The sequence below is a fragment of the Dermochelys coriacea genome, chromosome 8 (genome assembly GCF_009764565.3).
Source record: "Dermochelys coriacea isolate rDerCor1 chromosome 8, rDerCor1.pri.v4, whole genome shotgun sequence".
NCBI lineage: Eukaryota > Metazoa > Chordata > Testudines > Dermochelyidae > Dermochelys > Dermochelys coriacea.
The window spans coordinates 15,029,875-15,045,406 of NC_050075.1; the positions used below are offsets into that span (position 1 = coordinate 15,029,875).

A 15,532-nucleotide genomic window follows, 5' to 3' on the forward strand; every position below is an offset into this window, starting at 1 on the left:
AGGTCTGAATTAAACTGTTTCCCTACCTCACTGAGGGGTGAACATCAAAGACTAGCTGGGGGGCCATTTACCTGCTAACACCAAGCCCAGAAATTTAAGTTCCTGTCTAAATGATGAAAAGCTAATGTGTTGTGGGAACATAGGCCAAAATTTTCAAGTGTGGGTACCTAAAGTTAGGCTCCTGAATTCATATTTGAATTCACTTTGCAAGAAGCTGGGAATGGGCGACATAGGATGGATCACTTGACGATTCCCTGTTCTGTTCATTCCCTTTGGGGCACCCAGCATAGGCCATTGTCAGAAAACAGGATACTGGGCTAGATGGACCTTTGGTCTGACCCAGTTTGGCCGTTCTTATGTTCTGATATTTAGGTTCTCAAATACATGGGCTGTAATATAATTGGGCAACACAGTTAAAACAGCCAGGAGTCTGGTGGTATTTAAAGACTAACAGATTATAATCTGTTCGTCTTTAAGGTGCCACCAGACTCCTTGTTGTTTTTGTGGATACAGACTAACAGGACTACCCCCTGATACTTGACACAGTTAAAACAGGTTTCAGAAGGGTAGCCCTGTTATCTGTATCAGCAAAAAACACATCCTCCCTGATTGAATTGGCCTTGTTAGCACTGACCCCCAGTTGGTAAGGCAATTCCCATCTTTTCATGTGCTGTATATTTATATCTGCCTACTGTATTTTTCACTCCATGCATCTGATGAAGTGGGTTATAGCTCACGAAAGCTTATGCCCAAATAAATTTGTTAGTCTCTATGGTGCCACAAGGACTCCTCTTTGTTTTTACAATTAAAACATGATTCCTTCTACACCACAAGTCTGAAAGCTCTGAGCTACTGTAGTGATGAGAATGGGACAGACAGAAAGAACAACTTATATTAGTATGTTGTAACACGATCCCAGAACAAAACATGTGTAGTGTAGTGCAGTCCTAGAGACAAGAAGTCACTTTTGAAAGAAGCGTGTTCTGCTTTTCCTCACACTTTTTAAACAATGGGCCCCTTGTTTAGTCTCTCTTAGAAGTGGGACTTTCCTGTCCTTGCATTAACTGGAAAGAGCGCAGGATGTTCCAAGACCTGTCATTATTTAGAACTTTTTTTTCTCCCGGTATTCAGTGGAGGCACATAACTCTTTTCAGCTGCATCTACAAGCTGCTGTACTATAGATTTCATCTATGAAGGGAGTCCTGTGAGGTCACAGATTAATGCCTTGCACTTTACTCCTGCAGACTCAGCTGCTGTCTCTACAATGCTTTGTTTCCTAGGACCTAGACCCTGACTCAATTACTGTCAGATGCATGCTGGTAACAGCCAATTAAGTGAATTTACCACTGCAGACATGGACTTCTTCCCAGAACTGCAATAGCCACACTATAGTATAAGCGAAGCCCACCTCCAATCCCTACTGCGTCTATGGTAGGTTATATAAAATGGTTATAACTCTACATCCATTCAACTCTAGCACTTAAGAAGTGGAAGACTTAGCAGGCCCTCATACTTTACTGCTTGATGCAGCTACACAATTTTGCCTCTCCCACGGCTGCTTCCCTGAGCTGATTGTTGGCTTGTTTGTATCTTATGCCATGTTATAGGGACAATTACATCAGGGAGTAGGCTGAGAGCAGGCACGTGAATGACTATCATAGTGTGTTTATGATTTTTTTTAATCCTTTAACCCCCTTTCCAAAAAATCCTGAGCGTTTCACTAAAAATGTCCAGTTTTCCCTAAGTGTTAACAATGACGTACAGTGGAAGCCATTAAACAATCAACATTCCCCAACCTGTTATCACAGTTACCTTCTACTCTTAGGCCTGGTCTACAGTACACAGTTAAGTTGACGTAATCTGCCTTGCATCGACCTAGCTGTGGAAGCGTCTTCACATAAATTTGGCTCCAGATGACCAAAGTTCCTCTCTATGCTGATTTAGTAACAATGCCTTCCAGCCCCTTGTGGAATCATGGTTGATGTAGTTAGGTTGATGTAGCATCAGTATAGACACTGTGTTGCTTCTGTCGACTATTGCTGGCTTTCAGAGCCGTCCCACAATGCCTCACACTGACAATACAGTCGATACAAGCGCTCCTGGTGAGAACGCGCACCGTTGACACAAGGAGCCAAAAGTACATACACACAGGCGATTTAATAACTGCGGTGGCTGTGGGCCAATGTAAGTTAGGACAACATGATTTTGTAGGGTGGATGTAGCCCAAGTATTGCAGGAAACTGGGATAACGATAGGCCCTCATCCTGTAAACTTTCTTACACATGTGCTTAACTTTACTATGCTGAGTAGCCCCTGTGGGAAGCAAACCACAGCACAGCCTTAGTTTTAAAAAGGTTCAGCAGTTCTGTCCTGAACAAACACAAGGGCAAAGCAGAGACAGTTTCTGCGATTCCCTTGGTCCCTTCACTCACTTTCTCCAGCCTGTTTCCCCATTCTATTAGGCAAACGAAACTAACTTTATCCTGACAGGTTTCAGAGGGGTAGCCGTGTTAGTCTGTATCAGCAAAAACAATGAGCAGTCCTTGTGGCACCTTAGAGACTAACAAATGTATTTGGGCATAAGCTTTTGTGGGCTAAAACCCACTTCATCAGATGCATGGAGTGAAAAATACAGTAGGCAGGTATATATATATTACAGCACATGAAAAGACGACAGTTGCCTTATCACATCCTTTATTGGGTACCAAGCAGAAGCGCACCCTAGGAGTGGTGTTTGAGGTGGCGTGGCACCCCACCATAGGAAATGGAGGGTAGTGTCTCATGAACTTCCCAGCCAGAGGTTAAAATAAGGAGAAAGGAGACCCTTAGGGGTTTAGCAGGGGGAAAGGAGAGGGAACTACCCTGGGAGTTTAGCAGGGGGCACCCTTAGGGGTTTGGCAGGGGTAGAGGAGAGGGGCACTCTTAGCAGTTTAGCGGGGGGGCACCTTTAGGTGTTTAACAGGGGGAAAGGAGGGGGGCGCACTTAGGGGTTTAGCAGGGGGAGAGAAGGGGGGCACTCTTAGGGGTTTAGGTGGGGGAGAGGAAGGGGGCACCCTTAGGGGTTTAGGTGGGGGAGAGGAAGGGGGCACCCTTAGGGGTTTAGAGGCAGGCACCCTTAGGGGTTTAGCGGGGGGAGAGGAGGGGGCACCCTTAGGGGTTTAGGGAGGGCACCCTTAGGGGTTTGGGGGGTGAGAGGAGGGGGCACTCTTAGGGGTTTAGAGGGGGAGAGGAGGGGGCACCCTTAGCGGTTTAGGGAGGGCACCCTTAGGGGTTTAGAGGGGGAGAGGAGGGGGCACTCTTAGGGGTTTAGAGGGGGAGAGGAGGGGAGCACCCTTAGGGGTTTAGGTGGGGGAGAGGAAGGGGGCACCCTTAGCGGTTTAGAGGCAGGCACCCTTAGGGGTTTGGCGGGGGGAGAGGAGGGGGCACCCTTAGTGGTTTAGGGAGGGCACCCTTAGGGGTTTAGAGGGGGAGAGGAGGGGGCACCCTTAGGGGTTGGGGGGGTGAAAGGAGGGGGCACCCTTAGGGGTTTAGAGGGGGAGAGGAGGGGCACCCTTAGGGGTTTGGGGGGGTGAAAGGAGGGGGCACCCTTAGGGGTTTAGAGAGGGAGAGGAGGGGGCACCCTTAGCGGTTTAGGGAGGGCACCCTTAGGGGTTTAGAGAGGGAGAGGAGGGGGCACCCTTAGGGGTTTAGGGAGGGCACCCTTAGGGGTTTGGGGGGGTGAAAGGAGGGGGCACCCTTAGGGGTTTAGAGGGGGAGAGGAGGGGGCACCCTTAGGGGTTGGGGGGGTGAAAGGAGGGGGCACCCTTAGGGGTTTAGAGAGGGAGAGGAGGGGGCACCCTTAGCGGTTTAGGGAGGGCACCCTTAGGGGTTTAGAGGGGGAGAGGAGGGGGCACCCTTAGGGGTTTGGGGGGGTGAAAGGAGGGGGCACCCTTAGGGGTTTAGGGAGGGCACCCTTAGGGGTTTGGGGGGGTGAAAGGAGGGGGCACCCTTAGGGGTTTAGAGAGGGAGAGGAGGGGGCACCCTTAGCGGTTTAGGGAGGGCACCCTTAGGGGTTTAGAGAGGGAGAGGAGGGGGCACCCTTAGGGGTTTAGGGAGGGCACCCTTAGGGGTTTGGGGGGGTGAAAGGAGGGGGCACCCTTAGGGGTTTAGAGGGGGAGAGGAGGGGGCACCCTTAGGGGTTGGGGGGGTGAAAGGAGGGGGCACCCTTAGGGGTTTAGAGAGGGAGAGGAGGGGGCACCCTTAGCGGTTTAGGGAGGGCACCCTTAGGGGTTGGGGGGGTGAAAGGAGGGGGCACCCTTAGGGGTTTAGAGGGGGAGAGGAGGGGGCACCCTTAGGGGTTTAGGGAGGGCACCCTTAGGGGTTTAGAGGGGGAGAGGAGGGGGCACCCTTAGGGGTTTGGGGGGGTGAAAGGAGGGGGCACCCTTAGGGGTTTGGGGGGGTGAAAGGAGGGGGCACCCTTAGGGGTTTAGGGGGGGCACCCTTAGGGGTTTGGGGGGGTGAAAGGAGGGGGCACCCTTAGGGGTTTAGGGAGGGCACCCTTAGGGGTTGGGGGGGTGAAAGGAGGGGGCACCCTTAGGGGTTTAGAGGGGGAGAGGAGGGGGCACCCTTAGGGGTTTAGGGAGGGCACCCTTAGGGGTTTAGAGGGGGAGAGGAGGGGCACCCTTAGGGGTTGGGGGGGTGAAAGGAGGGGGCACCCTTAGGGGTTTAGAGAGGGAGAGGAGGGGGCACCCTTAGCGGTTTAGGGAGGGCACCCTTAGGGGTTGGGGGGGTGAAAGGAGGGGGCACCCTTAGGGGTTTAGAGGGGGAGAGGAGGGGGCACCCTTAGGGGCTTGGGGGGGTGAAAGGAGGGGGCACCCGTAGGGGGTTAGCGGGGGGAGAGGCGCGCTCTCCCCCACTCTCCCGGCCTTTCGCCGCCGCTCCCTGGCTCGCTCCCTACGGAGGCGGGGTTCCGGCTCTCGGGGAGCCAGGCGGCCCCGTGCCCGGCCTGCGGCGCTGTCCCCCAGCCCGCTCCCCCGCAGCCGGCTCCGGGCCGGGAGCCGCCCCCCTCGGGCGGGGCGTGGGGGGAGCGGAGACGTCAGGCGGGCCGGGGCTTAGCCCGGGCTGCGGCTGAGGCGAAGGAGCAGAGCGTCCCCGCCGCGTGCGCTCCCGGTCGCAGCATGTCCCAGACCGTGGCTCTGACCGGCCCCTCGCCCTGGGGCTTCCGGCTGGTGGGGGGCAAGGACTTCAGCGCCCCGCTGACCATCTCCCGGGTAAGCCCGCCCAAGTGCCGCCCGCCGCGGCCAGGCGCAGCAGCCACGCGGGGGGGGGGGCGCTCGCTGGCTGGCTGGGGAGGGGGCGGCAGGTCCCCGCGGGCAGCTGGGGCTGGGTTCGTCCCGCCGCCGAGAGGCCCCGGTGCTCTTGCCCCCCGCCGAGCTGCGGGGGTTTTGTGTGTGGGGGGGGGGGTTGCAAAGGACGGGAGCTCCGCACGCTGGGAATTGGGCCGCGGAGCTCCGCCTGGAAACGCAGGAGCGGAGCAGCTTGCGGGGCGACTGGCAGAGACGGGGCTGCCGTGCTGGCTCCCCGCTGCGCTGCACCGCCCCCGGGCGCGGGCCCCGGTGCGGGGCTCGTGGCTGCCGCTGAAGCAGGTGGAAGGAGGCTGCGGGGAGTGGGCTGGATGCGTAGCCGATCCCGCCGACTGGCGGTTTCATTCATTGGCGTTGCGGGGCGCGGGGGGGGGGGGTTGTTTTGCATTGGAGCTGGGTCGTCCAGCACATCCTTGGTGTAAGTGAGCTGTAGCTCGCGAAAGCTTATGCTCTAATAAATGGGTTAGTCTCTAAGGTGCCACAAGTCCTCCTTTTCTTTTTGCGAATACAGACTCACACGGGCTGCTACTGTGAAACTTGGTGTAACTGTAACTCCACCGAAGTAGATGAAATTATACCCGCTTGGAAACTTTCTGGAGGCTCTGTCTGCAGCGGGATTTGGCAAAAATCAGTGCGATGCCGTTGGGCCTAAATTAAAATTGAGTGAATAGGGCGGAAAAGTTGCATGCCCCAGCCTTATGATTTGGAGCTCCCATCCAGGGAAGAAGAGTGAGGGGGGAGAAGTCGGTTTTGAACATAGTTGATAAAAGCTTACTTTTCATGATGCAAACTTGCACGTTTTCTTGCATTCCTGATAGCGCCTTTGTTTTGTTTTACAATAAACAAAAATCTGCATTTTTGTGAAAGGCAACCAAGTACAGTGACAGTCACCTAGGATCTTCTCTGCATAAGGTGGCTGTGGTCATACAATGGTTTAAAGCTTAGATTAAAGCCTCTTAAAAAGTAGAGAGCGCCACCTCCTAAATTATTAATTCTTTGTTCACTCTCTGAGAAAGTAAAACAGTGCAGTATTTTCACCCGATAAGAGAACAATTGCAATGGCATTCCTTGTTCACCTGGAAGCACAAAGAAAGTGACATGTGACAGGTTGGCTGGGTAAACTATTATGTTGGGCCAAATTTGGCCTTTAGTTTCACTTATAAAATCCCATTTATTCAAGTGGGGTTTCAGGGGCATAGGTCAGGACAGAACTTGGCATTTTATGTCTTACAGGATTGCAAATATAATAATGACTAATTTAACTCTCAGTAATTTACCATGCCATTTAGTTGCCATTTAGTTGCCAAAAAGTAGTGTTTTATTTTTTTTAATAACCCTTTTGGGGTTCAGTTCATTTAGGATGAGCATTTATACAGTATAATTTTAATAAATATCATGAAGCAGAATATTTTTGCAGTGTAAGCAGTTTGAAGTTTGTTGTTCCTTCCACAGTAGCGTTGTAAACTTATTTTTCCTTTCTGTACTTAGTATTGCATAAATCTGTCCTCCTTGAATTGGTGCAGCTGGATATTAATTATGTAATTTATTCTATTCTCCATTTTCCTATAGACAGATTCATTCTAGTTATTTAAATATATTGGTCAAAAAAACACTATATATTGCATCTTTCATGTAAAAATATAAAATATTATACCTGCCACTGGAAATATCAAGGCACAGTTGGAGGAAAATAGAATCATGGAAATAAACAAACATGTCTGAGTTTTCTATGGCATCTTTTAAATGAATATTTAAGATGAATTCTTAAAATATTAAAATGTAGTCTGGGTATATGTCAAAGAATAACTGTCCAATCACTGCATATTCTGTTCTAATATCTTAAAGGCTAAAACCTTGTTTTCCAAAGTTTTCATATTTGTGTCAAATGCATTAAAAGTAAAAATGCATTGATGGTAATTAACATCTCTTCAGTTCTTTTCAGTAAATAACGTGTATTTTCCAGTTATTCTGTCCAGTTTTTAGATGTAAAAAAACTTCCTGCCTATACAGTAGAGGGATTAGTCCAGGGGATAGGTCCAACCCTGCAGTTTTTGTTAGGTAGCTACGACTGCAGTTTAGGGGAGCTCTGCTTAAGTAAAGACTGCAGGACTGGGTCCAACACCCAATCCTGTGTTGCATAGTAACTATTGCGGTATTAGGTACTTATGTATAATACCATAGGGGTATGTTTGGGGAAGTGATGTATGCTGGCCTGGATTAACAAGTGTGGTGCTTTGCTGAAGCATCTAAGTATCCTGTTCAGGGCTGTACTCTGCAAAGTGTAGAGTTCTCTCAACTACCCAAACTGAAAGCAATGGCAGGTGGGATTGCTCAGAAGTTCTGAGGAGGCATTGAGCACATACTTTTTGTGTTGGAGTTGAATAGTAAGTTTCAGGATATCAGTCATGTGGTCATTTTACTTTTGGAATGAGTGAATAAATGCTGCACAGAATATTGATAGGCATTGCAATGAGAAACAGCTGTTAGAAGATGCTTCCCCCCACATACAGAAATTGTTCACCATCTCTGTACTTGTCAGTAGGAGTCACTGCACGTAATGGAAGTGAGTAAATAAGCTTTTAGGAAAGCTATATGTGATTATAGAAACAAGCCATGTTTTTTAAACTACTCAGTTTGTAATCTTGAAGTTACATACACTGAAAAGCTTTGCATGTTTGCTTTCATTTGGGGGTGCTTCTTATCACACATTACAGGGATCTTTTGGTTTTATTTATTCATTTTAAAATAAAAACAAAACGAAGGAAAAATGTAGCATGATGAATAGCAACAAATGGTATTTGAGCAAAATATATCTGTTAAACAAACATATGCTAGATGTGCCCAGAGGGGAAGTAATTGGCCTGCAGGTGTCAACACGTATTTCATTAATTTTAGGAAGTCTGCTAATTTTCTCCCCCATTTTTATGGAATTTATCACAATTAAATAACTACCCGTCTCTTAGAGATCATAAAATATTTCTCTTGTGAAGATTAAAATAACAAATGTAGGTCAGAAAGCCTGTTTTATTGTTACTTTGATGGAAATATTTTGTTTTACCGTTATGTTAGAAAAACCATAAAGCCTGGCTTTCCAGCAGACAAGGAGCTTGCCAAATTCCTGATCTGATTCAGCAAATTTAGGGGCTAGAAATATAACTTTTTACTTCAGTGAAAAGAGACATTTTACTTTGGTCCTAAGAGGGTGTAACATGTGATTAGCAATTGTATAGTATTTCATGTTATTCATTATACTTTTATGTGGGGTTCTTTTAAAAAACAGTCAGACTTCAAGGGCTTGATCTTGCTCTGATTGAAATCAATGGCAAAACTTCAGTTGACCTTGATGGTGTAGGCTCAGTCCCTAAGTACTCAAGCTTGCAAGGTGATGAGCAATGCACCCTCAAAGCTAATATGAGTCTAGGGTGCTCAGCACCTTGCGAGATTGGGCACTAAAATGTTAGCAGTGAAAGAAGCATTTATTGGCTTTGAGACTAATATCTGAAAATGGTAAAAATCAGGAAAGACGCTTAGACACTTGGTAAAAACATCAGTGTTTTATTTTAGGGGTTGGACGAAAGGCTAAGCTTTGTAGCAGATTGCAGTGTGATGCAGATGCTAAGTGTGAATTGCTGCACTCCTCTGGTAATACAGCTGTTATTGTTAGTTGTTTTACATTGATTAAAAGGACATTGTCAGGTCCAATTGAGTCCCACTTTTAAGGATTACTGAAAATAAGCTTTTACAAAACCATGGGCCAGTGAAAATGTTTTGTTGTTGTTTTTTTATATATTTATTTAAGTGGAAAGTTGTGATTTCTTTTCCCCAACCCAGATATTGTAACATTCTGCTAAGGCAAGATAATAGGAAATTAAGTATGAATTGACTGAAGAAAAATGAAACTACCTTATTTTCCTTGTCCCTCTGTTGATGCAAATATTAAAAAAACAGCATAAGTAATGAAAACAAATCAGATTTCAAAAATACTTTTATTTTCAGTAATCTAAAGTGTAATCTGTAACGGAGATAAATTTGTTTGTAAATATGGGGCCAAATATTGGGTGCCCTTATGCAGAGAACTCTTACTGACTTTGGGTCTGAAAATCCTCTGTGGCAAAATGCACAGGAGGGGACTGTAGGAAAGAAAATCTCCACAAGAATCCCCTTGTAGTGTTCCTCACACATTGCCCCATCTTTTTTTGGGGGTGCGTAGACAGTGATGACTGGAAATGTAAAGCCAGAAATTTAATGGGTGAAAACCATTAACTCAATAAGAAAAGGAGTACTTGTGGCACCTTAGAGACTAACAAATTTATTAGAGCATAAGCTTTCGTGAGCTACAGCTCACTTCATTGGATGCATTGAAAGCTTATGCTCTAATAAATTTGTTAGTCTCTAAGGTGCCACAAGTACTCCTTTTCTTTTTGCGAATACAGACTTAACACGGCTGCTACTCTGAAACCTGTCATTAACTCAATAGGAGTCTCCAGGCTGCTAACTAGTTGGGCCAACTGAGCTTTGTCACTCCGTGTTGCCAACTCTCACAATTTCTTTGCAAGTCCCATGACTTTGGTGTGGTTTTTTTTTTTTTTTTAAACCCTAGCTTATAGAGATGTGATTAGGCAAGAATGTAAACTTTCATTTAAAACAAACAGGTTTCTAATCTTCTTGATTACAGAAGAAGCTTGACACCATGACCTAAATGTTTTCTAAGAGCTCAGAAACCAGGAGGCAAGTAAAAAGAACCTACTTGTCTCATGATTCTTTTTCAGGGGTATTGACTTGTAATGTTGACCACAAACTTAGGACTGGCAATGCTGTTTTTATATGTGCCCTTTGATATCAATACACTTTCCATCGTGACCATTTGTTTGATCTACTTGCCACAACCCACTACCCAATCACCAAGGACCCCACTTATTCGCCTTCCCTTTCAGGCTTCCAGATAGTTCCATAGGTTGCTTATTACTTTCTCATAGTGCTTCTAACAAGAGCCTTAAAATTCTCATCACTTCTCTGTTCACTTGTTAGGATGGTTAAAGTTTTCACTTGCAGACTGAAATTAGAGTCTCCAGTGTCCAAATACTCGTTATGATGATGTAAGCACTTCAGATGGATATAGAAGTTAAAAAAATTATGCAAAGAAATGGAAACCTCACATAAAATCCACTAGATTATCTTTGTCTGTTGAAAACAAGGTAGGTTTTTCACAACCCTGCTCTCTCCTTGTGTGGATATAATGGGTATGAGCCAGGCCTTTAATAGGAGTTTATGTCCAGACAGAGGGAAGACCTTCAACATTTGTTCTGCTATTTTAAATCTGACTAAGATGTCTCTAATAGTTAAAGACTTGATAATTTAATCCAGATTTCTCCTTCAGGATGAGACCCTTTGTTTATAACACACAAGTGAATTTGAGTCTGGTTTGTTTTATAAATCATTCAGCAAATAAATATTTGGCTTTCCAAGACTGCTAGACTACTAGGGAAAAGAATAATCTCCCTCTAGACTAGACAATTCACTAATTTTAATGGCATGCAAAAATACTGTTGCTGCTGTGAGAGCACACAGCAAGCAAATGTAAGACAACATTTTACACTTAGTTACCTAGGTGAGAACCCTTTAAGATTGCAGTTTATTTTTCAAAGTCCATCTTGCCAAACTGGGTTGCAGCAAACAAATGAAGAACTTGGCCTTTATATTCCAGTTCCACTAAGGCAACATTTAAAAACCTAAGTGGAAACAAATGAAACTACTTGAGTGAATAAACACTGAAGAACCAGACCTAAAATACCTGTATTTATAGCATGGCCATGCAATATTTAAGGAGGAGACATTTTAACAGTGTATAAGTAGTTGAAGGTTGTAAACCTCAAGGGAGGGAGAGGAGTTACTTAGGATATTATAGAGAAGAAGGCTAAAGATGGTCCCTCAAGGAAAGCCGTGGAAATGACTTCACATCAAGTATTTAAAGCTGTTCTGGATTTAGCACTAAAAACATTAAATAATATTGTAGTGAACAATCCTGCCCTGGCAGGGAGATAGATTGTATGACCTGCTACGTCTGTTTTCTATCTTTAACTTCCATGATAAATGATTACAGTTGCACAGAGGCCGCTGAGACTAGAGTTTTGCCCATTGTTTTCCAATAACTAGATTCAGTCTGCTGGGGCATTCGAAGAAAGCTCATGTAATCAATAACCACATATATTTCTTAAAGTTCATTTGTTTTTCCTGAAAATAGTTTTTTCTATTTGATAAATAGAAAATCGTAGGTCCACAAATATAATTACATAGAGTGGCCTGATCCTTCACGTCAGCAGCAGCGGTTACTCAGCACCATGTAGAATTGGGCCCTGTATCAGCAGGGTTTTAGTGAGGATCGCGATGAGATCAGAGCTACACCTGTCATTATCCTCTGTCTAAAATCATTTGGAGCCTTAGCTATGGTACTGGTTAGTAGATTGCTTTAGAGAGGCCAGAACTCTAGCCTGCATGTTCAATTAATGTTTGGGATAGTTTTTAAAATTTTACTCTTTAAAAAATATTTTAAAAGGAGCTGTAGGAAGGACAGATTTTGGGGGAGGGTAGGGGGCACGTTCTTTCTCCCATACCCATCTAGCAGCAAGAACTAATTCAGTTCATTTTTCCTCCTGTATATCGTGTGTAAAGCTAAAATTGGCCAGGCTGAGTTTAGCAACTTCAAACATATGTTGTGCTGAATTGTGCCCCCATGTTAGGTGCATCAGACTCATCACCACAATACCGGCACAATGCTGGGAATAGCATTTTTAGTGCAATGCTGCTTTCTGAGCCGTGCAAGGCCGCACATGGCATATGGGCAAGTACAACTGAGAGCGTGGAGCTGAGGGAAGAACGTTGTGTACTGTCTTCCCCCTTTGTGGAATTTACAGAGGCAACAGCTGTTTGAAGCCTGGCCTAATGATTTGACAGACATTATGCTAGAAATGAGACTTAGGAGTTAATTAGGTAAGGATCTGGTTACTGTCAACTTTGCTTTCTTGGCAAATTATTCCAAGAAATGAAGTTCAAACAAGTTGAACTTTATGGAAAATCAGTGTACTTCATCTTTTAGTTTAGATTGCTAGGATGCTTCCTCTTTTTCATCTGCTGTGGTTTAATAACAGAAACAGAACCCTTCATTCAGCACCCTGCTTCCAGATTCCTGAAAGCACTTAACAGACATACACCTCAGAGCATTGTGAGGTTTTAACAATACACAAAGTTGTATGGAAGTTAAGAGGTTTGGTCCCACTGCAACTCAGTGGCAGAGCTGAGGTTATCTTATGTTTTTGTTTAGTACCTATCACTGTGGTATTTAAGAGCTGAATAACAACCAGGAGTCATGGCTCTCTGATTTCCGGTCTAATCACGAGATACACACCCTGCCTGTAATTTAAAATCATCATCTTATAAGTACAGTAGGCATATTTAAAATGCATTTGGATAATTTATGGCTCAGTCCTGTCCAACTCCTACTGAAGTCAATGGTATGTTTCTATTGAGTTCAAAGATGCCCCAAGCCTTTATGTTTGGAGAAAATGTAGATTTACTCCAATAAACAAATTACTCATAATTGTCCTGGGTAGCTTAGTATATTAGTCCCTCTGTTGATTTCTGGCAGTGTACCAGAAAACACATTTCGGTATTGGCCCATAATTACACAAAATAAATGAATGTGTGAAAAAGAACATATTTACAATCTATTTTTGAATGATGTAGCCCTTACATGTTTGAATGTTGAGATCATGCATTCTTTAAAGAAAATTTAACAGTGTTAGGTTTTATTTTACATTCAGGAGAATATTTGTTCTGGTAAAGGGTTGGAAGATTGTAAAAGTAAAGGTTTCTGACAGAACAGTTATTTTAAAAAAAAAGTTGTTCTGATCTGTATGGATTTTGCTGTAGGGCTTCCTGATAATCACTCTGGGTATCATTACAATCCTGAGCCTTTTAAACACATTACTTACAATGTATATGCCATTCATTATTGTGATGTAGTCTAATAACCACTGCTGAGAGACCTAGGACCACCAAATATGTGTGTTTTTTTTTTTTTTCCCTGAAGCTCTTCAAGTTAAGCCATTGTTTAGTTCCTTGGTTTTGTTTCAAATTTCTGCAACTCTGTATTTGATTATGCTTGTTTAATGTAGCTGGTACTATTTAATTTATTGCTGCAATCAGTTTTTGATTAGAGCTTTCAAATAGATTGGATTAACTGCTAAATGTGCATCAGTCCTAAAACTAGTATTGCAAAGATTTTCTACTAACCTTTGCCAGGTATATATCTCCTGTATGACAGAACTAAGAGTTGGTAGCTGTTTCTTTTATTCAAAGTATACTTATATGTACTAGATTTATAAGAAGCTAAAATGTAATTTAGAGTAAGTTGAAAAGGAGTACTTGTGGCACCTTAGAGACTAATAAATTTATTTGAGCATAAGCTTTCATGAGCTACAGCTCACTTCATCGGTACCACTCCATACGGCTAAATTCAATGCCTTGCATAATGACAGGTTTCAGAGTAGCAACCGTGTTAGTCTGTATCCACAAAAAGAAAAGAGTAAATTGATCCTTTTGGCTATAAGGAAGTCAATTTGTGTGTGTCAGGTGTTCTCATATGTTTGCCCTAATGAGAACTAATTGTAAAATCCATTGAGAGTGAGAAATTTGGGCCGTTGCGACTACAGTTGTAATGACACTTAAATCGTTTAAACTAAAGGTAAGAGCTAGTGGAATTAGATTTAATATATTTTTATTGCTTCCTAAATGTTCTGCCTTCAGATTTTATTAAATAGCTATGAGAGGAGAATAAAAATCTCTTGCTATTCAGCCTTGGAGTTCGTTTAGAAGAAAATACTAAAGAGAAAGCCTAATGCTAATTACTCTAATCAAGCACACTGATAATCCAGGGTAGGAAACTAGGTGGAAGGAATGATTCATGTAGTTCCAGTCATACAAGGTCTGACCTTGGCTTGAGTTTAGCAAAATAAATAATCCACCCTAAAATGCTTGTAGGACTTGACAAAACAGAAAATGTTCTACACATACAGGGGGATTTACAGCATTTTTAAAACGTTAGTATAATGACAACATTAGCTTTAAAATAAAATTCAAACTATTGCTCTGTTAAGACAGGTGTTGAGAGTTCTTGTGAAATGACCTGTAGCTAAAAAGCTAGATACTTTGGAGCTATTTTTTTATTAATCCATTTTCTCCCTCTAACCAGTATCAAGATGGTTAAAATGACTTTCCCAATACTAAAAACAAGTACAATGATATTTTTCTCTTTGTCATGTAGAGCATGATAGGCCCCAGTCCTGGTCCCATTGCAGTCAGTACATTTGCAGGCTTATGCAAAGTATTTTAGAATTTCATCTCCCAGTGTGCTGGCTGTTACGTTGCTGGTTGTGCAAAATTTCACAGCAAGCCAAGGTTTGAGCACTGTGTCCTTACACCCTCTTGAGAGAGAAATCTATCACTTTTGTGTGTATAAACAAACAATATTTTTACTATTTATTTTTTGGTTGGGAACAATACCACTAGGGTATCTACTCTGCTCTTCAAGAGCATTGCTACCAATATAATATCAAAGCATCACAAAGTCCCTTTCAAAGTCCACGCCATTACTGATCCTTTCCTCGTGGAATGCAGCAGTATAAAGGAGCTATGCTGGCCTCATCTATGTTTCAAATTCATGTCCACCAGAACTTCAAAGTAATTTCACAAAAAAATATCTTGTGGAATAATTTAGTGACATTTGTGTGCAATCCACGGTAAGACTTCCAAACTTTAAAAATACAGTAAAATAAACCTACATCTAGCTCCAGAACAGAAGGATTCAAAAACATTTGTTGTTCCAAATACTGAATGTTGCACAAGGACAGCATCTCCACCCCTGCAGTCAATGAGAGTTTTAACTTTGCCTTCAGTGAGAGGGAGTCTAGGTATCACATGATCAGTTTTCCCAATAGGGAAGGTGCGGTGGGAGCTTGAAGGTAAATTGCAAATTTACCCATTCCTTTCATAATCAATTGCAATGTAAATGAATGAATAAATCATGATTTTGTTTGTTTCTGCATCTCCCTAACCTGATAAATTGTTACGGTCACTACTATTTGTTGTTACTATCAAAAGGAGATTACATATACTTACCCCTCTGGTTGGGAAAT

General features: G+C 43.8%; 1 protein-coding gene across 1 annotated transcript in view; it reads left to right on the forward strand.

Moving 5' to 3' along the window:
• Nucleotides 1–4,971: 4,971 nt before the first annotated feature.
• PDLIM4 (PDZ and LIM domain 4) overlaps nucleotides 4,972–15,532 on the forward strand; it is a 96,000-nt gene continuing 85,439 nt past the window's right edge. The window contains exon 1 of the mRNA XM_038412989.2: nucleotides 4,972–5,249. Within this exon, the coding sequence (XP_038268917.1) occupies nucleotides 5,157–5,249 (93 nt within the window). The 5' untranslated portion in view covers nucleotides 4,972–5,156. The remainder of the gene's footprint in view (nucleotides 5,250–15,532) is intronic.